Source organism: Neopsephotus bourkii, unplaced genomic scaffold, assembly GCF_033783945.1.
Source record: "Neopsephotus bourkii isolate Nb327-2 ecotype Australia unplaced genomic scaffold, CSIRO-AGI_Nbou_v1 NB_384, whole genome shotgun sequence".
Taxonomy (NCBI): Eukaryota; Metazoa; Chordata; class Aves; order Psittaciformes; family Psittacidae; genus Neopsephotus; species Neopsephotus bourkii.
In genome coordinates this window covers 258,857-285,891 of record NW_026900889.1, presented here as the reverse complement: position 1 = coordinate 285,891, position 27,035 = coordinate 258,857, and the positions used below count along the sequence as shown (strand labels likewise).

General features: G+C 46.0%; 3 protein-coding genes across 7 annotated transcripts; 2 read left to right on the top strand and 1 right to left on the bottom strand.

The window, feature by feature from the left end:
* Positions 1 to 495: 495 nt before the first annotated feature.
* On the top strand, positions 496 to 5,572 carry KDM8 (lysine demethylase 8). Of its 4 annotated transcripts, none has more exons than XM_061349080.1 (7): positions 496 to 1,021; positions 1,265 to 1,320; positions 2,282 to 2,414; positions 3,266 to 3,307; positions 3,969 to 4,118; positions 5,096 to 5,188; positions 5,293 to 5,572. In XM_061349080.1, the coding sequence occupies exons 1-7, from the start codon at positions 515 to 517 to the stop codon at positions 5,455 to 5,457; spliced, it is 1,146 nt and encodes a 381-aa protein (XP_061205064.1). In that variant the 5' UTR covers positions 496 to 514; the 3' UTR covers positions 5,458 to 5,572. The 4 variants fall into 4 exon arrangements, with proteins under 4 accessions (XP_061205064.1, XP_061205063.1, XP_061205062.1 ...); XM_061349079.1 differs by lacking the exon at positions 2,282 to 2,414 and adding an exon at positions 3,772 to 3,862 and having other exon boundaries at positions 1,154 to 1,320; XM_061349078.1 differs by having other exon boundaries at positions 1,154 to 1,320.
* A 928-nt stretch (positions 5,573 to 6,500) lies between these two features.
* Positions 6,501 to 12,718, bottom strand: NSMCE1 (NSE1 homolog, SMC5-SMC6 complex component). Of its 2 annotated transcripts, none has more exons than XM_061349083.1 (8): positions 12,602 to 12,718; positions 11,391 to 11,534; positions 10,539 to 10,660; positions 9,572 to 9,649; positions 8,733 to 8,879; positions 7,615 to 7,731; positions 7,192 to 7,312; positions 6,501 to 6,745 (listed from the first exon to the last, which is right to left on the bottom strand). In XM_061349083.1, exons 1-8 carry the CDS (start codon positions 12,705 to 12,707, stop codon positions 6,663 to 6,665), a joined length of 918 nt encoding a protein of 305 aa, XP_061205067.1. In that variant the 5' UTR covers positions 12,708 to 12,718; the 3' UTR covers positions 6,501 to 6,662. The 2 variants fall into 2 exon arrangements, with proteins under 2 accessions (XP_061205067.1, XP_061205068.1); XM_061349084.1 differs by lacking the exon at positions 12,602 to 12,718 and adding an exon at positions 11,993 to 12,218.
* Positions 12,575 to 25,617, top strand: IL4R (interleukin 4 receptor). Its single transcript, XM_061349058.1, has 10 exons — positions 12,575 to 12,597; positions 14,774 to 14,887; positions 17,962 to 18,103; positions 18,935 to 19,089; positions 19,989 to 20,143; positions 20,690 to 20,846; positions 21,593 to 21,692; positions 22,297 to 22,366; positions 22,505 to 22,581; positions 22,686 to 25,617. The coding sequence occupies exons 2-10, from the start codon at positions 14,818 to 14,820 to the stop codon at positions 25,060 to 25,062; spliced, it is 3,303 nt and encodes a 1,100-aa protein (XP_061205042.1). The 5' UTR covers positions 12,575 to 12,597; positions 14,774 to 14,817; the 3' UTR covers positions 25,063 to 25,617.
* Positions 25,618 to 27,035: the final 1,418 nt, after the last annotated feature.

Sequence of the window (27,035 nt, the reverse complement as noted above, 5' to 3'; positions counted from 1 at the left end):
AAGGGCAGGCTCCGCTCGCCTCACCCCGCTGAGCCCGCTGCCGCTGCCTCCACGGCTGCAGAGGCAAAGCCGGTTACGTGAGGAACCGGGCGGTGACTGGGTCCTGGTGGACGACAGGGTGACTATGAGCCGACACTGTGCCCTTGTGGCCAAGAAGGCCAATGGCATCCTGGGGTGTATTAGAAGGGGGGTGGTTAGTAGGTCGAGAGAGGTCCTCCTTCCCCTCTACTCTGCCCTGGTGAGACCTCATCTGGAATACTGTGTCCAGTTCTGGGCCCCTCAGTTTAAAAAGGACAGGGACCTGCTGGAGAGAGTCCAGCGCAGGGCAACTAAGATGATGAAGGGAGTGGAGCATCTCCCCGGGATATCCCGGCGCGGGGCGGAGCCGGGGGCGGGATCGAGCAGCGGGAGAGCGGCCCCGCCCCACCCCGCCCCGTGCCGGCCGCTCCGCTGGGGCCTGCCCCGCCTCACCCCGCCCCCAGGGCACGCGCAGGCCCGGCAGCGTCGCGCCGCCATGGCGGCAGCCGTTGGTCGTGGGGGTCCGGCTGCCGGCCCCGCGGCGGGCGGCGCGCTCTGGGCCGAGGTGTGGGCGCTGCTGCCCGGCACCGAGGAGGAGCTCACCTTGGCGCTGAGCGGAGAGGTGGACGCCTGCGTGCGGCCGCTGCTGCGGCGGGCCCGCGGGCTGCTGTACGGCGCGGAGGGCCGGCCCGGGGAGGAGGCGGCGGCGGCGCTGAGGCGCCTGGGCGACATCCTGCGGGACTACTCGTGGGAGAAGCTGAACACGGGCCCGTGGCGGGAGGTGAGCAAGGCCTGGCGGCAGGTCTACACCTACGGCTGCCTCTTCGGGGCGCTGGCCGAGGTCGCCGCGGGCCGCCCGCTCGCGCCCGCCGTCCGCCTCTGCGACATGGGGCTGCTCATGGGCGCCTCCGTCCTGGACAACGTCCTCGCGCGCCTCGTCCGCGTCCTGCAGCAGCACCTGCCCCGGGAGCAGCGGCGCGGCGCGGCCGGGCTGGCCGCTGAGGTACGGCCTGAGGGGCCCGGCCCCCCGCGCGCTCCCCCGCCCGCCTTCTCTGTCCCTGCTCTCCCCCCCGGGCCGGGCCGGGGCTCGGCGGGGCCGCGGCTGGCAGCTGCGGGACCCAACCCGGTGTTGCAGAGCGCCCGGACCGAGCCTCGCCCCGCCCCTGCCGTGCGGCCGGAGGACGAGGTCCCGCGGCTGCGGTGCCCTTCGCTGGAGCACTTCCGAGACAACTACCTCATCCCGCAGAAGCCCGTGGTGCTGGAGGGGATCATGGACCACTGGCCGTGCATGAGGAAGTGGAGGTGAGGAGAGGAGGCTGTGCCCTGGCCTGGGGGGTCGTTCTGTGGCCGGTATGGCGTGGGAGCCCCGCGTGCCGGGGTCAGGCGCAGCAGCGGGGTTTGGAGCTCGGAAAGGGAATTGCGGAGGTGCGGGTCGGTGCGAGCGGCTCCTTCGCGGGGCGCGTGTGAATGCTGAGCTCCGGACACCGCCATTCAGCAGTGAGGGGTAACTCTGCGGCCTGGGCCGTGTAAGCAAAGGAGCCTGCGTTTCCAGCACTGAGAACCGGGTGTTCCTGAGGTAAAGCTCATGATTCCCTAGAAAAGGGGAAACAACACTTCTGCTTAGTTCGAGCAGTTGCTTTCATTCCAGCCAAGGGTGGAATTGACGTTAACCAAACGCGCTTGTTTCATAGGGGGTTTGTTCTGTTTTGAGGGAAGGTTTTCCACTGCTTAACTTCAGACACTTTAAAAGATGAATGTCTCTGTTTAGTGAATGTCATTGTCAGTGGTGAGCTGTATGCCACCCTCCAAAGTAACTCTCCCACCTTTAGCCAGGATGGGTATTACTGCCACTTGCAGAGTTTGGCCCTGATGGAGAGCTGATCTGGCACAATGATGAAAACGTAAAACGTGTTTAGCAAATGTGGCAGCAGGCAGTAGGAAGATAAGCCATCTCTAGGCAAGAGGGACTAACAGCTTACATCTCAGCTGGTAGGAAGCAATAGTTAACTGAGGTGAACAATGTTTGCAAACAAAACAAGAAGGACATTGTGGCATAATGTACACACAAACCTGACTGCTTGTTTCCTTGTTGCTTTCATACTTTTCTGGTGCCTTTTTGTGTCTCATTGGTTGGTTTTAGAGCGAAAAACTTCATGGTAGTAGAGCTTTATTACTCTAAAAGATAGATTTTGCTCGATTGCCTTGCATTCAAAATCAGTAAGAGCAGCAGAATAAAGGGGTAACGGAACTTACTTTATTTCAGTGTGGACTATTTCTGTCAAGTCGCTGGGTGCCGCACAGTGCCTGTGGAATTGGGCACCCGATACACAGATGAGGAATGGTCTCAGAAGCTCATGACTGTTGGTGACTTCATCAGCCAGTATATTGTGAATGAGGTCTGTTACTCTCATTTTGGTTCATACAGCAATATGTTACTGGTACCAAATTTCTGCTTAGGTAAAGTCAGGGAGGGGTGTGCTATAACCACAACCCTGAATTAGAAGGTTTGATGTTTTCAAGGTCTGAACCTACTAATAGTTATTGTAACAATAGCTAGGTTTGATTTTTATATATAATCAAGTGTACAGCAGCTGGAATTTGATGAATAGATGAATACCTTCTGCAGCACAAACCTGAGTGGCAGAGTCTAAGGATAAGGGACACTCAGCCAGCAGTTTCGTTTCTCTTGGTTAATAAACTGTTTAGTGAGATGTAGGATCCAAATTCCTGTGCCACCAGTTGAAAGAATAAAGACTTGATTAGCAATTAAATGTCCCTTGACTTTCCCAGCTGAGGATCCAAAGCCCTCATTTCCAAGCCTTCTGGCAGGGAGGACCATGTGCACATGGTCTGTGGTACAGCCTGGAATCCAGGATGCTTACAGAGGTGGTCTGTGTTCCAGCAGGGCCTGGCAGTAATGATGCAGAGCACTGTCACAGGACTGGCAGCAGAGCTGGTGGGCGCTGCAGTGTTATAACTGGGCTGCTTTGGGCGAGCTCATGTATTGGAGGTGGGGATACCGCTGCACTTGCCTTTTTGCGATAGCTGGAAATCACTATTTCAGAAGACCCCTTATCCTAGTCAACTGTTGAAACAATTCTAGTACTCTGAAACAGACAGAAACAGGAAATAGTGGTTTCCTATAAGTAAATTCTGCTCACCTATAAGAAAATGAATTGACTGAGAATTCTTACCTATGTGTCACTCTCTGTTTCTGTTTTTTTTTCTTTCTCTGCTGTGATTTCAGAAGAGTGTGGGATACCTTGCCCAGCACCAGCTCTTTGATCAGGTAAAACTGGGTGAATGTTTTTATCTTTCTGCAGTCCAGTGTTCCTTTTGTCATCTCTGAGGATGTCAGCTCTGCTAGATGGAAGGGCATATGGAGAATTCGTAGTATTTCTTATGTTTCTAGTCCCACAGTTTGAAGGAACAGAGGGAGGGGTTTGTCCATTTGGCCAAAAGGCATGGAAAAAAACTCTTTCAGGGGCAAGGACATTCAGTCTTAGTGCTTTTCAGTACAATGCATCATAAACATATAGGGATATCAACTGGAAAGCAGCATTTCCCTAAAGAATATGTAAATCAGGGAGTAGGTTTGGACAAGAAACAGGCTTCAGTGGTGATATGTTCACCATATTCTGAAATGTCATTCCCGTTAACCAGAGATCAGGTTGACGGGAGATGTAACAAAGGATCTCGCAGAGATTCTCTGAAGAATGAGAAACCCCTTTCTTTCTCCCACCTCTCCAACAGAATCTGCTTGCTAGGACGGAAGGTGGGAGGACACTTCCTGCAGGTTCCTAGCAGTTCAGCTACTTCTCTCCCGCCTTTCCTGGACAAGCAGGTCATTTGTTTTCTTCATGTCAAGCCTTGTTCCTATGTTCTGTGAATGACATACCTTTAGCAAGTCAGCAGAAACCCTTTTAATGTCTATTTCTTTATGGCAATAGATCCCGGAACTGAAAGAAGATATCAGTATCCCCGACTACTGCTGCCTGGGGGAAGGGGAGGAAGAGCACATCACCATCAACGCTTGGTTTGGTCCAGAAGGCACTATCTCACCTCTTCATCAGGATCCCCAGCAAAATTTTTTAGCCCAGGTCTGTACTGTGATAACTCTGTACATGCTGTTAATGCTTTACCTAGGAAAAGTGCTCACGGTGTGCTAGAGACAAGGGTAGCAGACAACTTGATGAACAATTGAAGGGTAGGGGATATGCAGATATTGTTTTGCTATTCTATTGCATTAGTTGCTACTGCAACTTAATCTTGTAGGCCACAAGTGCTCCTCATTGAGATAGATCATTACTTATCTTCAGTTTGCAGCTGATAATTGGGAATCACAAGAAGCAGCTTTTCCAGGGACACACACAGATTTTGTAAGAGTTGGAAAGAACATAGATCCTGTCATCGTATACCAAGGAATTTGCTTTTCCATAACTGCAAGATTTTGGGGTGGATATAGGTGCATACTTTAACAACTTCAGGCTACCTGGTAAAATACCTACTCATGCATGCATTGAGTCAGATGAAGTAGTATTTGCACCGTGAACTCATTGCTGCTAAGGAAGATGCTGTTTGTAGGCTTCAGAGTGACACAGATACGCACTGGGGCCCTGTGTGGTATGTCTATATGCAAGTTCAAAGATGTATTCCTGGTCCAGGCAGCTGACAGCTTCAGACCCTGATGGGATTTGTGTTTACTGGAAGGAGTTTGCTGTTTCTTAAATGGCTTACACTTTGAAACATCTTCCAGGAGGATCATGATGTTGAATGCTTTCTACTTGTCTGTTTATGGGTCGAGGCTTAGTTGCTCTGTCCCAAACAGTTGCATCTTGCTAACCTGTGTTTTCACTTGTAACTGAGGCTTAATTCAGGCCTTCCTAATGTGAGTTTTTACAGCTCCAATAGTCTAAGTTAACTTTTTATTATAGCAGTGTCTGTTTATTGTGAACAAAGACAGTGATATTTCTTGTAATCAGGTCTATTTCACTCTGAAGTGCCAGCCTTGGCCACAGTTTGTAATGTGATGTGCAGGTTAATGACACATGGAAAATGTTTACTGTCATATACACAGGTATTTGGAAGGAAGTATATCCGCCTGTATTCACCACAAGATTCAGAAAACCTGTACCCACATGAAAGTCATATTCTTCACAACACCAGTCAGGTAAATAGTTACCTGGAATTTTAGTATCAGTAAAATGTTGTTTTATCAAATTGAATTTGAAAAAAGAGATGCTACTGATGATGGATTGTTTTGTTTTTTCATAGGTTGATGTGGAAGACCCTGACTTAGTTAAGTTCCCCAATTTCAGAAAGGCTGCGTTTCAATCCTGTGTTCTGATGCCTGGGCAGGTTCTGTTTATTCCAGTTAAATATTGGCACTATGTACGATCGCTTGATGTCAGCTTCTCAGTCAGCTTCTGGTGGTCATAGCTCTGAAGCATGCAGAAAGTCTGTTAGCATTGCAACAGGAATTAAGAATTCGTCTTAAGTACAAGAATGTTCTTCCCTACCCAGAAGGTAGAGGTGGATTAAAAAACCCAACAAACTCATGCTTCAGCATGGTGAAAGAATCTGGATGGATAAACAGAAAGAAGATGCTGCAGCCACTTTATTGTTGTGGGTGTTTCAAATATGAACGCCTCACAAAGAGCTTATGTTAGGTTATCATCATATGTGTGTGTATCTGAAACAGCTCTATGGCCATTGCCAGGACTCTGCTTCTAATTGAATTTGGCACATCAGGTTAGTGTTATCTTCTACTTGGATTTAATAACAAACTGGGAGTTACACAAGCAGGGTGTAAATCCCAGTGAGGGATAGTACTACCCACAGGTAGCAAGATGCCAATCTCCTATACAGAAGAGCTTACCAGTGTTAAGACCTAGGAACTTAATTAATTGTGGCCAATCCACAGTTTAATTGCAGTTACATAAACTGAAGCTTAATCATGTTTTGAATATCTGCCTTCTGCAGATGTGCTGCCATTCCACACTGGTACCTGGCAAGATTTGACCCTTCTGTTATTTTTAAGTCACTATTAAAGTAAAAAGCATCCTTGCATAAAACTGGACAGTGAAGTGCTAATACTAAAAGCTAATTTTAATTACATTTTTTTTCCACACTTCACATACAAAAGCTGCCATTGCCCTAGTTTTGCCCAGCTCCCACCCAATCATTTTGACTGTGGGAATATTCCCTCTTTTACTGAGCACAGCTGCTCACAAACTGTCCTCCTGTGTCTCCAGAAGGAAAAAGACCCAAGCAAGAGTGCCCACTGAAAGCATTCATACTCTAGCCCTAGGTCAGATATTCAGCTGTCCACCTTAGTGCGACACCACAAGTACTGCATTGATTTTTCAGCTGCTTGAAGCCCTGTGATGCTAGAAACAGGTTTCATTTTCAGTTGTGTCCCAGCCCAAGAGCATGGAGAACTACAAACACAACAGCCTCCAAAAAAGCTGTGCAGGCATAACTGAAGGAGCACAGGAAGGTCAATGATAATTTTATTGTAAAATTCTTAAAAGTTTGAGGAAAAACCAAGCACGCTGATCTCTGCATTGTTGCTAATGAATGCAGTACAAGCCTGGCTGTGCTGCAGGAGTGGGGAAAAGAGATTTTAGTCAAATCCAGTTTTCCTAGGATCGTCTCGTGCTGAGCATGAAGCTCTTCTCTGTTCGCGCTGGTTTCGGTGGTGACTGGGTGTCTGTGCGACTCACTCCTGTGGAGAAAAACCAAAAGGAAGGTCAATGACAGACACATAGAAAAGGTTGATACTATATAACCTCCGGATTTCTAAAATGCTCTATACACTCCTGTGTTCCTGTTCAGTGTCCAGTTTCCCTGGCTAAATAAAGGAATTCCAAAGAGATTGTGGTGGTCTTGGGAGCTCAGTATTTCCAAAGGTTTTAGTGTGATGTGCTGTGTCCCCTGCTCTCCTGTTACAAACGATATGCACATTACCTGCTCATGACCACAAGGCATAACCCTGGTGTTTTCAGGGCTCAGTGTTGCCCCTGTATGGTTTGCTCTATGAAACATACAACTGAAGTCAGAAATAACTGGCAACCCTGCTAGAGCTGTCACTAACATAGGCAGTGCCCTGGGTATCAGCCCCTTGAGTATTATTTTACTCATCTTTTTTTGTTTTAAATAGGTTCTTGGTACCTGGGATGTCACAAGTCCAGAAATCATTACACTGTGGACAGCGAGGTTCAGTCTGAGCTCTAAAATACTTTCTGATGCAAGGTAAATGCATTCCAGTTCCACAGGATTCACATACTTGGCTCTGAAATCAAAAGCATTGAAAAAAGTCTTTATAATCTGTGCTTCAGTTTAACCTTGTGAAAAGGGCAGCAGACACGCACTGGGGCTGGTGTAGATACTCAAAGCTGCTAAATGATAAAGGAGGTATTTTCCTGGAAACTAGGAAATACTATTTCCCTTTATGGGCAAAATCTGCTTGAAAGACAAACTATGCTGAGGTAATTTGGATGCAATGAAGGAGACATCTGGGATGGAAACACTAACATGGATATACTCCCATGGTACATTGGCAGATGCCCACTGAGGTAATAAAATAAATGTTACCTGGATGGCAAGGCTGTGACAGATGTTACATTTCCTTGCCACATCTTGGTAGTTGCTGAGAATGTATTGTTCCATCTCAATTATGCAGCGAGTATGCAGGGTAAATTCTCCATTTCTCTAAGGAAACAAGTGACAAGATGAGGAATTTCTTTTAATTCCTTTTACCTTCGTGACATTCCTGGTCAGCTGCTGGCAAACATTTGACATCCACTTTCTTCTGCCGTCATGAAACCAACATGCTGACACTGATGCAATGCAAAGTCAAAATACTTTTGAGGTAGCAGAATTAATGTGTTTAGAGGATCAGAATAAAGATCTCACACCTTCTACAGAGATTTATCTAGTCCTAAGAAGGCATGTATTAGTGGGCATGCTCTCCTTAAAGATATGCAGTTTTTGGACCTTCCATTTGCCCATTAGCAGAAATCCTGTTGGCTTTCAGCAAAATCAAGGCATTCGCTGCTTGAGGTATCTTTGAAAATCTCTGCTAAATTACCAACAAAAGTAAACATGTGGCAGCAGGCTAGAGACTGACGCAAGGAATCCAGAACTAAAAGGATGGAGGTCTCACTTGTCCTCTGACAAGCAACTGCAGTGTCCATGTGGTAAGCTCATCTTGGTTTCTCCCTCATGAAAATTAAAGGAGATTTAAAAATGTGCACATTTTTATGCCCATGCATTTCTGGCACAGGAGTTTTCAACATGTTTGGCCTCACAGCTTTTCAGGATATTATAAACCTAACAGTTACAATTGACATTTACCTTAACCATAATGGCACTGATCACCCTGAAAAGCTTTCCTCAGGTCTTGTTCCAAGTTTAAGTAAGCCATGCTGTTGTGAACCAAGGAGGTCTCTATGCCACAGTGCAGGGCTGTACACACATAGGCATCTAGCTCACGGGCAAGGAACTACAATCATGTCCTGTGTAGACCTACCCAAGGACTTCTTCCTTGTCAATGTACTACCTTTTCTGCAACGAACACTGAAGCAGCAATAAGCACATGCTCCACAAAAACATTTTTGCTGTCATTCATTAAAGCAAGCTCCAGTTTCATCCATAAGAAAGTTTTAGCTGCACCTATTAACATACAGACACTTGAAGATAACAGCAGTTACCTCAGAGAGCCACTTATCCTCCACAAAAACTTTCAGCACTTGTTCCGCTTCTTTTTTCTTCATTTTCTTTGTCTTAAGTTGGTCAGCCAAGTTTAAAATATCTGTAGAAGGGGCAAAGCCATTTTCTGATAAAATGATTAGGTCCATCTACAGAAAGAAATACGTTCAACTATTAAAAACACCCATGCAATTAGACAGACACACCTTATAGTAACGTGCAGCTTTTTTAGCTTCCAAACATAGGAGACAGATTACAGTGTATGGCTTGGTCCAGAACTGTAACACAAAGGCCAAAAGCTGAAACAGCTGTCAGTACTTTGACAGCTTTAATCCCTGCCAGGAAAATGTTTCCACAACTGTACAGTGCTGCCTGAATGAAGCTGCATTCAGGGACCTGGAGCGTACTCGGCGGTAAGAGATCCACTTTCTTTTACTTGGTCTTTGTGAAGGTTCTTTTGAGGAAGACCCTCTCCCTACTCCAGTAAGTGTTAAGTTTGCCCATGCTGGAGTCAGCAGCACTGCTGAACTTACCTGGCATTTGAAGGCTGTAACAGTGTTACCAATCTGCAGAATCTCTCACTTTTTGCCATGACTGCCATCACTGCAGTGCTGACAGGCCTGCTGAGGTGCTTCACTAGTTATGGGGGAAGGCAGGGAAATCTGTGGGTTCTGTCCATGCAGACTAGGCTTTGCAGGTGGCACAGCACAGGCAATGCACCTCTTGCCAGTTTGTACAGAAAACTTCATGAGTGTGGAAAAAATCACTTCCGTTTTCATGTGTTTTAAGATGGTACCTCCACAAATAATGTGATTTGCTACCTAATAACTAAGGCACTTACTGTTTTTCTGAACAATTCTAATTCATTTTCAGTATAGTCAGATGCCATTTTAGTTATTTCAGTTTCTGCCAAATTCACCTACAAAAAAGAAAATAATACTTAAATTGCCATCAAAGTTGCCTTTGTGTTTCTGCAACATAAATTGTAAAAGATCCTCTGGGGTAAAGAATACATCAATTCACAGAAATGTCGTTTCTTTAAGTGGCATGAAAGAGGCTGTTCCTTAAAGATGGCACTTGGTAGTACTCGAGTCCTTTCTTCAGGACTGATCTTCCAGCCACATGTTCTCCACAGCTCTCTCTGCCCAGTCCAAGCTCTTAAACAGCCCAACCTCCCCCATATAGCTCTAATACAGGATATTAGTTCCATGTAGTAGAACACCAGGATACTGTGCTGGACAGTAGCAGTAACTACATTATCGTAGCCATTCTTGTTTTGCTCTGAAGAACAGTTGCTGTTATTTCGTATTCTTACTGCATATGCTACTGCTATTGATTGTTAGCTCAACTAAATTGGCAAAATGATCCAGAAAGGTTAAAGCAGCAGCTGATGTTAGAACACCTTCTGTACAGTCTTCTGAAATTCCTATATAACTTTCCCTCTCTGACATGCACAATGCACAGCATTTTGGGAAACTTTTATAGGTCGTTCCTTAGGAACCCTTTTATGCTAGGTTGATTTTTGACTAAGAGACAAAACTATGTTGGGGGGCTGTCTGTGTTTTCTGGCTTAAAAGTTAGTCTTGTGAAAGAAAGCCCCTGTGAAAAAGGAATCTCACATCAGCAGTGTTAATGCTAAATAAACGAGCACTGCTGCAGTCCTGCTGCAGTGTTCCATTTCCATGCACCTCAGTTGTTGGCAGTTTATCCTCCCATTTCCCTCTTCAAGTAGTTTCTACAGCAGCTGCCAGCATAACAGGCACAGCCCCACTTAAACCAGGTGATGGCAGCATCATGTATGTACTTACTAAAGCATAATGCGCTCTCCCATCATCTTCGGACAGTCCCTTCCGGATCTGCATAAAAAAAGGCTGTAGATGCCTGTTGATGGTACTGATGAAGTCAGCCAGTTTATCATGCGCATAGTAGACTGAAAATAAATAAGAAAGAGCACATAGACAAACAACCCAAACAGCTCCACATCAGACAGATCTTTGTGTGTTTTATCTGCTGAAACTTTAGTGTAACTTGGTAAGGAACTGAACTTAATAAGGCAGCATTCAAACAGGCCTGTTGTGTTTAGCAGATAGGTCATTTTATTCTGCTGCTGACTACTGCCTTCAGAGAAGCTCAGCTCCCAGACATTCTGCCAGGACTACCCTACTTCCAGAGCACTGGATTAAACTGTAATGTCTGAATTTCTAATAACTCCCACTGTAAAATGTAGTACCTTTAAAAAAAAAAAAAGAAAATTTACAATTGCTGCAAATTATTTTTTGTGACAGAAATAAATTACTTCCTTCTGTAGGGCATAAAATGCAACTCAGCTAATGCTGTAATCAGATGTCCAACGTGTTTTCAGAATGCAAGTCAGTGAGTTGTGCTGCACTCATATATTCAGTGCATGCTAGATCTCAGGATGTGTAATTTAAAACAATGCCTGCTGGAGTTACCTGCCTTTCAATAATAATGGTTTAAAATCAGTGATTTGGGTGTTTCCTTTAAAATGACACTTTTGGTTCTTGAACATTCCTTGTGAGAACACTCCCATCACTAAACTTTCTTTAGATGGCACATGCTTTTCAGAAATATAATTATTTGTAACCAGGAAAAAAACAGTTCTTCCATCTCCCCACTTTTTCCCCAAATGAGAGACACACCGTTATGGACTTCACAGCAGTGTCTGTGTAATTTCCTTGCCTCGGATCCTTCCATTATCCCATGAGACATCAGGACCTGCAGGAACTGTCGGTGAGCATCAGTCATCTGAGCTGCCATTGCAATACTCCACCAGGCTCTGAATGCTGCAAGAGGCGTACGCATTATCAGTGCACATGTTCATGCAGATGGAGAACGCACACTGCAAGCACACAGAGAATTCAATTAAACTGACGCTGACTCAGGGCAAAAAGAAAACCCCCAGGTTGTTCTCAGGACACAGACAGTGACTAACTCCAAGCTTTTAGAAGGATGCAAAAGATAAAGTCCAACTAATTTTAGCTACAGAAGAGACGAACATAGGCACTGTTCTCTCATACCCACGCTGGACATGGCAGTGCTGTATCTGTAACCACCAACACCTTGCACGATTTGTGTTGATGCTTCTGCTCATCACATATCCCGGTGACCTGTGCAATGAGGAGTGCGGCTTGCTCCGGACAGACCCCCCCCCCCCCCAAACGTCCTGAACATCACCGGAACTAAATAAACGCATCTCCAGACACCCTTGACCGCTGCAGCCAAACCACCGCTAACGGCTCACCAGAACGACAAAGCTTCCGCGCCCCTGCGAGGCCCAGGCCGAGGTCCCTCTCCGGCACTCGGCAGCGCCGGCCGAGCGCGGGAAGCAGACCCGGGCGCGGGAGCTGCTCGGGCAGGGTGACAAAGCGTCCTCGGCTCCTCTTCAACAAGAACGAACGACAGCCTCCGGCCTCCCGGCACCGCTGCTTCGCCGCCCGCTCGGCCTCGGGCTCCTGCCCAACCCGCCGGTGAAGCCTCGGGCGGCCGCGGCCGCCGCCGCGGCTCCCGCTCCCCGCGCTCGATCCTTCGGCGATCGCTGCAGCCGCCTGCGATCGATCGGCTCCGCGCGGGGCCCGCCCCGTGACGCCCCTGCGGGGGTGGCCCCGCCCCTCCCCGTCGTGCGTTAAGCGGCGTCCGGCGGTGGGAGGCGTTTCCGCCGCTCTGGCAGGGGCAGCGCTGGGCTCCGCTCCGTTTGGGGCGGAGGACACGGCCCTGGGGAGTGCATCGCCCGTGTCCGGGGGCCCCGCAGGTGGCCTGGGGTCGGTATCGGCCCGGTCCAGACTGAAGGCCTGTCGCGGGAGCTCGCCGCGCCGAGCAGGACCCGGACCCGGACCCGGACCAGGCCAGGTACCTCCGGCGGCTCCTCCGCCCTTCCCGGCTCGGTGGCCGCGCCGGCTCCTCCCTGTTGCGAGCTGTGGCGGGGCCGGGTTCGCGCGTATTGCGGCCGGGGCCTCCATTGCCTCCGCCGGGCCCGAACAGGCGCCCGCTGTGCACGGTGCGGCGGGGGGGGGGCACGGGCGGAGCTCCGGGTGCTGCTCGGAATGTCCCGGGGCGGCGGGGCCGGGGAAGCGCCGCCGCCGATTTCCCTTGTCCCTTCCCTCGGCCGCTGGACTCGGGCGCTGAGGCGGCTGCCGACAGAACCGGTGGAATTCCCAGAAATGCCCTTTCTGCTGGAATACCGCCCGGCGGGTGCGGGGCGAGGTGGCGGAGCACGGGCTCCTGCCCCGCGCTGTGGGGCTCGCGGTTTGCACTTCGAGCGGGTTTTGTTTCCAGCCTGTCCCGGTTCGGTCTCTGCAGTAACGGCTCACCCGCAGGGCTCGACCTGCGGCCCGTCCCGCTGCGGGGGTGCCGCGTCTTTATCCCCTTAGCTGACTTGTGTCGTCTCGGTATGAGGGCATGCTGGAGAGCAGGAACCGCAGCTGAGGTCATCGCCTAAATCTAACTCGACCCATGTTTTTCCAAGAGAGCCCATTGCTCATTTTGAGAGGCCGTCCCGGTATCTGTCAGTAGAGGTTTGTCCGGATGTGCCCCGTCCAGCTCCAGAGACGCAGATACCCTTTGTGTGTTGTTGTGTAAGGCATTAGCTCGAGGTATCCCAAATTACATGAAGGAACTTGTGGAATGAGGATTAAAAGGACATTAAAATATTAGTAAAATCAGTCATTTTAAAAGAATAAAAAATGGCTTGGTCCGTTAAAATCCACCAATCTGAAGTACAGTTTCTTCTTTAGTGATCATACAAGACAGGAAATCCTGTGTGAGGCAAGCGTAAGGGCTAGCAGACAGGAAAGCTGTTCCCTGTTAACATCTTCCTTTGCATCGAGTTCATCGTCCACTGCCGTTACAAAAAGAAAGCTTCTGGTTTTGTTTTCCCAGGGTTTGCAGCTGGAGCCGCGGGGTACTGCCGCTTGCTGCATGCGCAGAGCTTCCCTCCTCCGGGGGAGATGGTTTTGCTGTGCCGTCTCTGATTCACACAGGCTTGCGTGATGCAGGACTCTCTGCCAAACTTTGCAGTTTCTTGGAACTTCAGTCATGCAGCAGTTACTTAACAATGGGTTGGGAAGCAAACACTTCCTCTCTTGGGAATTCCAGGAAAAACTGGGGAAAGCTGAAGGAGTTTTGTATGCTGGAACTGTTTGCTCTTTTTTTTTTTTTTTTTTTTTCTGAGCAGCAGCAAAAGCATTTGTGTTCTTCTCAAATAATTATTACTATGCTCAGTCATGTTTTGTTCCCAAAATGTGAAAACCTCAAAATCTTAACTGCATTGGGTATGTTTCTAATAGCATGAACATTTAGCTAATCCAAAATACGATATTCCACTATGTGCCTGTGCTGCATCAGCAAAAGAATCTTGGGGAATCATGTGTTTTGAGATTCTTAAATGAATTATTTCATCAGTTTCAGTTCACTTGAGCAGCTTTGCTGTGCTTAAGAATTCTAATATGTGAAAGGTGCATAATTTTCCTCTCCAAAATTGTGCTGGTTATATCATGACTTAGGTATGTGTTTCACAGCTTCTAATTATTTACTGGTTTAATGAATCTGCATTCTGCTGAAGCAGGGCTCAGAGGTCTTTGCTAAAATCTTTTTCAAGAGAATGATATTATTGGGATACTGTGATTATTGGGGAAAACACTTTAGTAGATAGGACAGACACTTTATGCTTAGATTCTTCCAGTTATCTGAGTGGAATCATAAGGCTTTGGGAATGTGTTGCTTCTCAGTGATCTTGGTCTAGTCTTTTACCCTTTCAATACCTCACTGGCAGCTTTGTTTTTCTGGTCGCTAAAATGGGTGTCTCCAATGCCATCTAGGATCCTGCAATTCAAACTCTGCAGAAAAGTCTTTGAGCTCATTTGCATTATTCTTGTACACTTCTCGTTGTTCCATGAGCTGACTTTAGGGGGATGAGGCGCTGCAGAGAATCTGAATCCTAACATCTAGCAGAAGCAATAAGAAGAACTACACCTTTACCTTCACTGGAACACTGATGTAAGCTTGTAATAATGTTTTCTGTTGGCAGGATTTCAACACAGCTTGTCCTGCAGAGCCTGGCCAGTGTCAGCGATGGCAAGGCTTCCAAGTGCTGCACCGCATACCCTGTGGATCCTTTTCTTTTCATATACAACAAATGAAGGTACATTTGTCAATGTTTTCAATGATTATTCTGAGGTTTTTATCAGCAGCATTTTCCCTGGCCAGTAGGCAACAGCGTTATGATTCATTAGCTACTATAAGATGTGTCAGAAATACCCTAGGGCAAGTTCAAGGGTTTTGGTTGGGTTTTTTTTGTTTTGTTTTTATTTACCTTTTCCATATAGGCAAGACAAAGCAGGAATTTGCAGGAAGGAGGAACTGAAGTTTGGAATGTATCTCCCTGGTTCACCATTACCTAACCCCTTTTGGACATTTTGCTCCAAACAAGGTGCTCAGCAGTAACCCAGGGACATCTCTGTAGAAATCCCATGAAAGTAAAACACATCCCCTGTTTTCTGTAAATCACCTTTATCAAGGTTCAATTTTTCACATTTTTTCCCTGATTAACTGCATGTTTCAGGTTTCTTCAGCATGATGTTCTAGTTGGGGATTAAAAAATAAATCCAGTATTTCAGTTCCCTTTTTTAACTGCATGAACTGAAATCAACCTCTGTGCTGTATGTGGTTTCAAAAGGAAATTCTCCTATGTCTGAGGTTTAAACAAAGTACAGTGTACCAGAGATGAAAAGGGAGGTCACAGGAAAAGAGTAGAGAAAATAATGTACAGATCTGGAAAGACCTGAGGACACTGAAAGGTAAAGCAAAGCTGCAAGTCAGCATAGCGTAACGCAGCAGGAGGAGCTTCGTTTAGTTGAAGTGTTCTTGTGAGTGTAAGAGCATTAACACATTGAAAAATAATGACGTTGATCTTTTAAAAGGCTTCAAAAGTCTGCTTTCTTCTGATGATTCGTGGGGTTTTTTGAAGAATCAGGGACTGTGCAGAAGGAAAGGGAACAAAATGTGGTGCTGCTATCCAGAAAGGATACCAATGATAGTTCTAACCAACCAGCCAACTGATGTTCTAACTAAAAACATTTTCTAAGTATCTGAACACCAATGAAGCTGTGAACTGCCTCAAGCCCAGGTTTAGAACCAGTGGATATACCAGACAATTCATGCTCCATCCCTGGCAGTGTTCAAGGCCAGGTTGGACGAGGCCTTGGGTAATGTGGTTTAGAGCGAGGTGTCCCTGCCCATGGCAGGGGGGTTGGAACTCGATGATCTTGAGGTGCTTTCCAACCCTAACTATTCTATGATTCTATGATTATTTGTACAGAAGTTTTAAATGGCTCTTTTACATTGCCAAGCCTCCTCTTGGCATGGGTGAGCCTCACTGAGGTGACTGAGTTTACTCACGTGACTCAGGCCTGCTTAGTAGCCAAGTTTTGTGGGAGACCTTGCAGAAAGGCAAGTGCAAGTGATGTGTGCTTTTTAATGCAGGTGAAAGACCATACACTAGACCATACACTCAACACTGAAGGGTTCATTTGAGTCAGGTTGTTATTGAAGTACCATAGGTCTGTTGGTAGATCCTGTTGTATGTTATGTATTTAAGAGGCATTTGACCATCATGTTTATTATACTTGCAGATGCTGTACTGTATCAGAAATTATGTTAGAATAAGTTAGATGAGTGGACTACAGAAAAGTAGAAATGAAGGGAGGATTAAATGAAATTAGGTGGTTTTGACAACAAAAGGTTTTGCTTGGAAGGAATAATCTGAAACTTAAGTATCGATTGGAAAGAACAAGCCTGCGAAAAAGCAGTGACTGAAGGACAAGGACCTTACAGGATGTGACTTGTTCACAACTTACTTAATCCTGAATTTTCAATGCAAATGGCAAGAATGGAGAGTTAGTAATGTGCTGGGCCTTGTGAACAAAACTGGCCCTTGTATAATTGCTGTAGGAAACGTTCTAGCAGAGCCCCTTAGGAAGCTGTCAGAAAAATATCAATTAATGGGATTCTAAGCCCCAGCAAAAGCTATTTTAAATTCTGTTGACTGTTGAGCAGGAGAAGAAGATTTAGATCTGTGCAAGTTGTGCAGGAAAAGAGAGCTGTTGTTAATATTTACCAATAACAGAGAAGTCAAACATTAGACCAGGCAAAGAATTGTCTGGGATGATGAAAGTAGTGGCTGTTTCTGACTGCTCCATTTAGGAATTACTGCGTTCTGGTCCCATATCTGGCTCACTATCAGTCCTGATAACTGCATGACCTTACTGTCGCACAGCTGCTCCTCCTCTGTGCTTTGTTTCACTCATGTCAAGTGCATGGGAAGAGTGTAAAATGAGGCAGGGAGGGGTGCTGAGGGTTGCGTATTCCATTTCTCTTCCCAGAACTGGCAGAGAGTTTAACCAATGTTTTCGGGGGGGTTAGGGGGGTGTCCTTAAATGCTGCTATTGGACGACTGTAATTGTGAACACTGGGAGTGCAGAGTTTGAGCTTTGCTGAACCTTCTCACTGCCTGGAACAATGTGACTCAATCTCTCCAGGTCTCTGAATACCATCATAACAATGAAAAGTAGAAGACAGAACAGGAAATAGTGAAATTAAGAAAAGGTGTATACTGGGAGAAAGTCTGCGACAGGAATTTCTTTTAGGCAATGGGGGAACTGCTCTGGGGAGGCAGAGGACATGCAGTGGGAGGCTTAGAACCATTGTAGGTAAAGCAGGGGTGCGTGCCTGTGGGCAGTGATTTTGGATTGTTAATTATCTACATTTTGGCTTTTGAACGTGTTGTATTTAACGCATAGGATGAAGCTGTCTTGTAATTAAATGTTTTGTAATTAAATTAAAAGCTATCAGAATCAGATTTTCTATGCTTGGAAGAATGTTGGCTGAGCTGTGCCTTTCTATTTTACTATTACTACTACAGACCTTTATCCTGTCAGGCCATAGACAATCACAGAATAGGGTTGGAAAGGACTTTAAGATCATCCAGTTCCAGCCCCCCTGCCATGGACAGGAACACCTCGCACTAAATAAATGTCTCCACAAAGGTGGAGACTTTTGGTGACTTGCATCTCTTTCCATTTACCTTGAACATGAAAAATGACAATGCTTGCTCTGAACTCACAGGGATTGGTGACTCCCTTTAGATAGAAAAGTGAATGTTTCTGCCTAGTGGTTTTTTTATTCTTTTGCTTCTCCTTGTGTGCTGCTTCTCCCTAGCCATGGCTGCAGGACACGTGCAGGAATTCGCGTGCTTCACAGACTACGACAGAGAGCTGGTTTGTCACTGGAAGGTGCCTGCACACTTGAATTGCTCCAAAGAATTCCTTCTCTACTACAGGAAGGAATTGTTTTCTCTGCCGTAAGTATTTAATAAGGTGTTACCAGTGTTGAAATTTCATCTGTCCTGTAGCTGGTATCAGCTCTGATCCCTTCCCTCTACCATGAGTGCCTGAGACAAATGTAATCCTGGTTATTATTCTTGCCCGGAGGATGAGGGGTTGCAGCATGCTGGTCAGTGGTCTGTTCTTCTGCAGACCTCTGCACACTTAGAATAGAGGAGTGATCAAGCTTGCATAAGTTTACCAGACCTTAACTTCATGCAAAATGTTACCTCCTTCAGGAGAAATCTGACCTGATTCCTCATACACAGCCTGTGTGAAAGGTACTCTCCCCTGCAGCCCAGGTGATTATCTCTGTTCACAATCTAACTTTGTGCTCAAACACAGGCTGTTGTCCCTGTTTTGCAGCAGGGCCAGTTGTTATCTCTTACAAAGGAAGATGCATTTGTGCTCTCCTGTTCCTCTCCATGTGAGTTCTGCACACAGACATCCAAACAACCTCACTGTGTACACCACAGTAAAGCTGCTCGTATGCTAGCAAGCTGTTAGTCTGCACCTTCAGAGGTTGGAGTGATGAAGGGTGTCAATTTTCCCTCTTCAAGATCAATCCTCAGCCTCTCTGTCAGGTTTTATTTGTGCAATACAGATACCCAAGGGGTGTCTGAGGAGGACAGGTTGTCTGGGGGAGCTCAGTTTTGGTTTGGATTTGTTTGGGCTAAACATTTCCAGGAACTGAGCTTATGTGTCTCAGGTTTGATTAGCTCTACGCATTGGGAAGCTTGATTTCACCCTTTCAAGAAGTAGTGTGCCACACTCTCTAAACATCATGTCACTTTCTGTCTGTTTTCCAGAAACAGTGTTTGTGTCCCCAAGAATGGAAAAGAGAGTTTAAGGTGCACTTGCACGATATGTCCGGATTATTTTGTATCAGGCCTTACATATATTCTGGCTCTACAGTACAATGGGACTGATATGTGGAATTACAGTGTTACACCAGCCCTGGTTGGTAAGAAGCTGTTTACTTTGTCACCAGGACATCTGGCTGCAGGCTTTGCAATCCTAGCTGACTCTTCATTCAAGTCACTGGAATGGTTTTCCCTTATTGGAGGTGAAAAGTGTCATGCTGGCTTAAATGCAAACTCCATTTGGCTTAGAAACCTGATTCTGGAGTAGGTTCTTAAGGGTCTAAGTAACGAGGCAAGTAGGGAGTGATTCTTCCTGTAGCAGTACCCTCTCAGTTGCAGGAAGCAGCAATTCTGGGGCTTAGACATGTCTTTAATGTGTATTCACTTGTGGCTGTGGAATTCAGGGATGAAAAGGAATGTGCCACTTCTAGGTTCTAGAAAGACACTACGTTATCCTTGCTGAAATTTCTTCCATTCATGCCTCTGCCACACTCTGATTTTTCATACAAATTGAGTCATCCCCACAAGCAGAAATTATTACAATAATTGCTGTTGGATTATAACAGCCAATGAAAAGAAGGTAATGACCCTGCTCCTCACAAGACAGAGCATAGGAACAGTTTATATCTTTCTACAGGCACCTTGTTTGTTTACAACAGCGTGCTTGTTCATAACACTTGTCACCTCAGGCACTCAGAGAGTCAGTCACACACCTCAGGCAGGCATTCATCTGCATCATTGCGTTTTTCCAGGGTGAAAGCTGCATCCAGTGCACCGAAAGGTTGAACTTGCAGTTTGTTCAGCCAGCTTGAAGAGTTAGTGCTTGTTAATGAATACCTTGCAGTTGCTCTTTTTTGGCCTCTATATCCTTGGGCTATACAGTGAAAGGGCTAAATGCATTGACTGTGATGAGATTCTGGTCTCTAGTGAATGTTTGTCTCTGCTTCTCTCAGTGCTTTGCTATTGCTGTTCTTCTTGATTGTATTTTTTTAATGTGCAGTTAAGCCAAGAGCCCCCCAAAACCTTGCCGTTGAGAAAGCTGAAAATGGTAATTTCAATCTGAGCTGGGAGGAGAGCTACTCTCCTCCATCCATGCTCTCTGGACAGCCAGTCATCCATGAAGTGAAATACTGGAGGAAACAGCACCCGACAGAGGTAAGAGAAAGCCAGTCTCTTCATTTTCTGTCTCTCTGGAGTTCTCAGGCCTAAACAGTCCTCTGAAAAGTCTAGAAACCTTTTAATGAATAATGGTTTTGCTGCAGGTCACGTTGCTGCAGAGTGGTTCAGCAGGGCTTCAAAGGATTGAAACTCTTCTGCCTGTCACCCCAGAATTGTCTGCTGCTCACAGTAGGCAGAGCAGAGATTGAAAATACAAACACTTCTGTTCCCTGAAATTAACTTGCTCCTTAGGCGTCAGGAAGCTGGAAGCTGCTCATGACTCCATGGTGCAGTTGAGGCATTTCAGCCACCTCCCAGCACTTTAGGACAAGGCTTTTTCTGGTAGGGGGAGAACATGCTTGATGGCATATCACAAATGTCACCCACTCATGACAACAAAATGCAGTGTCTCATACACCAGAGTCATTCATTTGCTCACTTGTGAAGGGCCATTGAACACATAACACAGTTGTTACTTAATTGTTGTCACTGACCCTTCACCTCAGAAGGAAACCAAAGGGAAGTTTCTCATCTCCTTTTCAGGTTTTTGTAAAAGCAATTAACTACCAGGCAAAAAGCTTTGAAATCACTGCAAGCTCCTTGAGGAGAGGCTATGATTATGTTGCAACTGTGAGGTGTAACTATACAGACTACCCGGCCTACTGGAGTGAATGGAGTGAAGAAGTTGAATTTTACTATGGTGAGTACTGTAACAAATACCAGCTGGATAAAGGGTTGGTGCAGTTTTACAAACAAGCCCTCAGTTCTCAGAAAAGGGTTATGAATCAACATCTCCATCCTTCTGAATGTATTGTGGATACACCTGTAAAGGCTTCCAAACAGACTGAACATAAAAAGGGAAACAGGAAGAGAAGACTAAGGGAAGTTGGACTGCTTAGCCTTGTGAAAAAAAAGGCTGAAAGGGAATGGCTTTATTCTCTATAAATATTTCATGAAATAGGCACCTGGGAAGAAGAGAGATTTAAACTAAAAAGCACCACTGACATAAGAGCAAGTGGGTGTGAATGAATAAGACATATTTAGGTTGCATATTAAGCAATACTTTAGCCAGCAGAGAGCTGAGGGTTTTGGAAGCCTCTGAAGAGCAATAGAGGGGACAAGAAGCATAGATGCACTACAGAGGAGATGATATTGTTAGGGACTGTGTGAGAGGATGTCCCCGAGAGCTTGCAAATGGCCTCATAATACAGACTGTTGGCTCCTGACACCATAACTGGTTGCAGTATCTGCACTGATATGTCAGACATGCCACACACCATCACCATGAGTAGCTGTTTATGTTCTGTTGTTTATCTGCTGGAGACTTGATTTTACATCCTCTGAAGAGCATCTTCTAAGGCGCAAAAGAGCAGCAATGAATTTCATATTGCCAGTACCTGTATTTAAGTGCACATACACATGTAAGTGTACATGTGTGTTCAACAGAATACCGAGTGACAGCTGAAGACATTCTGCAGATGGCTGTTCCTGTGTCCTGCATTCTGATCGTGGCACTATCTGTCGTTTGTTACTTCTGTTTTACCAGGTACGTAGCGTGCTGTTCACGGGTTTCCCAGAGCAGCACTTTGCACGGATAGCAGTATTGCTGTCAGCTAGCCGAGTGTCTCGGTCAGGAATCGAAGGGTTTGCTTTTCCTCAGCACCTCTCTACAGGCTAACATTTTATAAACATGAATCAGTTGCAGTCTCATTTTCGGAGTCAATAGCTGAATGTTCTCTGTTAATCTCATCAGAATGGGCTTGTTAGAGTGTCCAAACAGGCTGCATTTCTGGGGTTTGTCAGGTTTTGGCCCATCTTTGCTGGAGCTCTAATAATGATGGTCAAATACCTGTATTTATTTTTGAATTTCTTAGTGTTAATGTGAAAGTGGGATCCCATCTGTTTTGTGCATCAGTTCAAACATGACTAGAAGAATGTGTGACACTGGTTTTGTAGAGCAGTCATGCACTAAACATACAAATATCTCTGCGATAGTTCAGTGAAAAGCAGCACTTGAAGATTTACACAGCAAGCATTTCCTCTTGCTGCAGTGCAGGTGGCTAAGAGGGAGAGAAGAACAGAAGAGGGATGTGCACATTGATCAAGTCAAAATGCAGTCAAAGCAAACAATTTGAATTCTTCCCTTGCAGAGTGAAGAAAGAATGGTGGGATCAAATCCCAAATCCAGCAAAGAGCCATCTGGTCGTAAAAAATGTCAAGGTAATTTTAAGGCTTTGCAAAAAAACCTTTTTCTGATCACCAGAAACAGAATATGTAATAAGTGCTATTGTCTGGCTGGTGCAGGGGTTCTGAAATACAATTCGCATGTGTCCTAAATCTCATTTGTGTCTTTATTAGTTTCCAGTTTTGTGCTACATTGATGAAATTAAGCTCCCTTTCCACGACTTAAAACAGAATCATACGGAAAAGGAAATGTAAGTAAAACAAAGGAGGAAAAAAACCAAACTGCTTTACAGCATGAAATAGTTCCCTCTTACATAAACATTAACTCTCCTTTCCTTTTGATTTCCAAAAACAGAAGTTGCAAGAACTGTCTGGCTCAAATCTTGTCAAGCCAAAACTTCAAGGGAAAACATAACACCAGAAATGTTGGGAAATCTTGCAGTTGCCACAAGTCTCGAGAGCGGTTTCCGAAAGGCAGCAGCGCAGTTTTAACCCCTGAGACAGTTCTGGTTGATGACTTGATAGGAATCGGTGGATGCTTAACAGACATTGAGGCTGAGCACCAGCAAGAGACTAGTGACCATATCGCTGTGTTTGAGCCTTCCGAGAGCAGTGTCAGTGCTTTCAGAGAGCACACTGAACACAATGATGCACTAGCTAGCATGTTTATAAAGCTTGTGGCAGATGAAAATATGCAAGACCATAAAGACCCAGACATCATCATGGGTGAGAACAAAACCTTTGAGAAACTTGAGTCAGAAAATCCCTCACAGCAAAATACAAATGAAAGCACAGCCCAGACTTGGCAGCTGTGTGATGTTTCCCTTTTCCCCAGAGCTTCTCAAGATGACTACAATCATAGTACAGCCAGCAAGAAGTCAGAACAATCAGAAGAATCCTTTGAATCTGGCTATCACAGCTCCAGCATAAATTCTTCTCTGGATGCAAGAGAACTTCAACATACGGCTCATCAAAGCCATTTTCCATGCAGTTCTGAAAGTCAGCATGATTCGTGTCTCCTGATCCTGGAATCTCCAAATAAACCATCATTTGGGACCAAAAAAGACAGAGTAAGCAACCCTGCATGCAAGAGTTTTGATATCCTTCCGTCTCCATCCATGGGGCTGTGTAGCTCTGCATATAAGAGCTTTGACACCCTTATATCTCCATCCATGGAGCCCTGTGGTTCTGCCTACAAGAGCTTTGACACCCTTACATCTCCATCCATGGAGCCCTGTGGTTCTGCCTATAAGAGCTTTGACACCCTTACGTCTCCATCCATGGAGCCCTGTGGTTCTGCCTACAAGAGCTTTGACACCCTTACGTCTCTATCCATGGAGCCCTGTGGTTCTGCCTACAAGAGCTTTGACACCCTTACGTCTCCACCCATGGAGCCCTGTGCTTCTGCCTGCAAGAGCTTTGACACCCTTATGTCTCTATCCATGGAGCCCTGTGGTTCTGCCTACAAGAGCTTTGACACCCTTACGTCTCCACCCATGGAGCCCTGTGCTTCTGCCTGCAAGAGCTTTGACACCCTTACGTCTCTATCCATGGAGCCCTGTGGTTCTGCCTACAAGAGCTTTGACACCCTTATCTCTCAGTCTATGGCTGACAGTAGCTTGAGTCTATACTTTGAAAATGTGTGCTCCTCTCCACCTTTAACACAGTTTTCAGACACACCAGAACTGAGCTGCAGAGATCAGATTTATCAGCCCCCTCGCAATCAGACATCTTACACCAACTACAGATCTCCCTGCACTGAGCTTGATGTTCACAACACCTCTTCAGAACATAGTGATTTTCCATCTTTCCCCACACATGGAAATGACAGTGCTTCAGCTTTCCTGCCAGAAGAAGAAATACATAACCAACTAACATACCAAACTGTTCAAAAGAAAGCCAATGTTATTTCTTGCCCCACTGGACCTCAGCCATCTGGTTATCAACCTTTTGATAATGTAGTGAAGTATAATGGTACACACCATGACAATGACAGTGAGGTTATCTCCAGGTTACAGTGCGATTCCTTCACTCACCTTTTGTACAACCGCCTGAGAGGAACACCTCCAGAAACGACGATCTGTGAACCTGACCTGAAGACGGATGACCACGTGTGTTTGATTGCACAGGGTTTTGATGGCAGAATTGTCCCAGATTTAGTCTTTAGGGAGGGTGTTGCACAGACCAGTGATGGCAGCCTTTGGATCATGAACTCTCATGAGCTGTCTGGTGATAGCAAAGATGAAAATAACAGCAGAGAGAGAACTACAAAGGGGACAAAGCCTAACAGCTTTAAGTGTACTGGTAAAGGAATGCAGGAGAGCAGCAGTAACAGACTGAATACTGCCTTCCGCTGCCACATGCACAGCCACTTGAGGAAGCATGGCAATGCAGGGGAAAATCAGGAGGTGATGGAGCCTGCAGTAGGCAGGAGGTGCAGGTCTGCAGCTGCTCTACCAGGAAAATCACTGGCCAGCACTGGGCTAAACTTAGAAAGAAAAACTGCAGAGCCGCCAGAGCTCCTGGTCGCAGATAAGTTGGTGCCTCCTCTTTCCATGGATAACTCCTGTCCTGCTGATTCTCACACCGTTCACAGTGAGGCTTCCAGACTGGCACCTGCGGTTCAGAAAAGACCAGTAGAGCTTTTGAGGGAAAACAGGGACAATGAAAGAAAAATGAGTTGTGTACAAGGCCTTGTCCGGGAGGACAACTGGTACATGAAGGTTGCCTAGCCATGTGCCAGGGCTGCACCAAGCCAGTCCTTGGAAATAAACTGTATTGCAGATTGAAATGTTGCTTGTTCTTCCAGTCTTGACTGAAGCGAGGGCTGCTGCAGCTCAAAGAAAGATTCAGTTGGGATGTGATACTTGTGTCTGCTGCAGGACTGGCAACCAGTATGTGATGCAGGCCCCTGGGGACAGTAGGGGTTGGTACCTAACAATTGCAGCTACAGATCTGTCAGGGTTGCAAAGCCAGAGCTAAAGCTTCTCTGGCCTTGACTGTTCTCTAAAGTCAGAAGCAGCTGCATAATGTAGGAGTTCTTGGTTCAGCTCCTGTGGTTATGCCCCAGCTGTGTTGCTTGGGAAGCGCACAGAGGTGATGTGGGAGGTGCTGACACACTTGGAAGTAGGATGTAAGTGCACATCAAAGGGGAGCTTCCATAACTTATTTATTGGGGTATAGGGAGGAGGGAGGTCCTGTGTGCCTAGCCTCAGCATGGGGTATTGTTTCTACACATGCTCAATCGAGACCCAAAATAAAAATTCCTGTTATTTGAGCTTACACAATGCTGTTACTGATGATTAGTTTCTTATTTTGTAGAAGCAAGCAGTTATTTAATATTTCTACAGCTGTCAGTGGAATCAGATACTTCTAAGCAATGTTTTCCCAGGAAGTTTATCAGTTTAAGGTCAGACCCCCTTAACTGATGGAGCTTTTTTTGTTGTTTTTAAGGCAGCTTACGCTTGTTGTTGGTTAATTATTCCAGTTGGTTTACTCCTAACTCTGCACATTTCTAAGGCATTATATATTTTGATGTGGTACGTTTCACCCCAGTCAGCTGGCAGTGACGCAGAATACTTAAAGACACTTTATGTGTACTAAGATATGTATGTATGTTCTTATTAGGTTAGAAACCCTTATTTGCATTGCTGTGCATAAGGAAGCCATATGCTGAGTGCAGAAACTGATTTAATGTGGTTTGTGAGATTTTGGTACTGCAAATCTCACTTCAGAGTTCGGTTTGCCCAGGTAGGAGAGATCTCCCCATCAGTTTTGCAGCAGTAAAAAAAGGTTTGTAAGCCCTGGAAGGAGGCGCACAGTGAAATGTCTGTATTTAGATGTAATGGTTAATATTTAGTTATATAGTTAATCGTAGGCACTGGTTTGTAGCTCACTTTCACTAAGGTGGTGATTGCTGAAAGATCTCATTGCTTGTAGGTAAGGTGTTGGTGAACATGTTATTTATTTGTTTTTACTGGAAATATCAGGTTGAGTTTTATTTCCACGCAGGTGAGGTTTATTTCTATGAGAATTACTCTTTCTTTGCACAAGGGGAGTCACTGCTGCATGTAACATGAGCACAAGCTCTGTGAAGTGGGAGGGGTGTGAGGCAGATGGATGAAGAGGCTTTCTAGGACCCATCAACCAAACCTGCACTGAAATGGTGGAACAGGAAGATGCAGAGGCCATGGTCTGCCTCTTGGGCAAGCCTCACTTCCCTAAATCCAAGCGAAGTAAAGCTGAAGCGAAATCCAACAGCTAGTCACTGCAGCTGCCCATAATGGGTGACTCGCTGTTTGCTGTGGTAGCACAGGGCTGTTAAGGGAGGCACAGGGACCAGTGATGCTTTCTTCCCCTTCTGCTTCCGTACTCTCCCTTGTACTCTTGGTGAAATCCTCCTGGAAGGCTTGCACTCAGCTGGATCAGCTTCATCCTGCCTTTCCCTGGCTTTATATTCTGTGTAGCTGTGACCTCTGTTGGATGGCTTTCTGCGTGTGGGTATTCTTCCCCTTTTCTCCCTTCAGTATTTCTCTGGTGAAATCAAACTGTAACTCTTCAAGAAGGGGGAGCCCTCTTCCTAGACCTTTGCGTAACCCAGAGCTGGTGATGGACTCTGGGGCAGGTGAGCAGCTTGGCCTGTGCTGCTACAGGCATGGCTCATGTCTGCAGCTCATGCTCCATCCTCCAGTGCTTCCACTCCTGC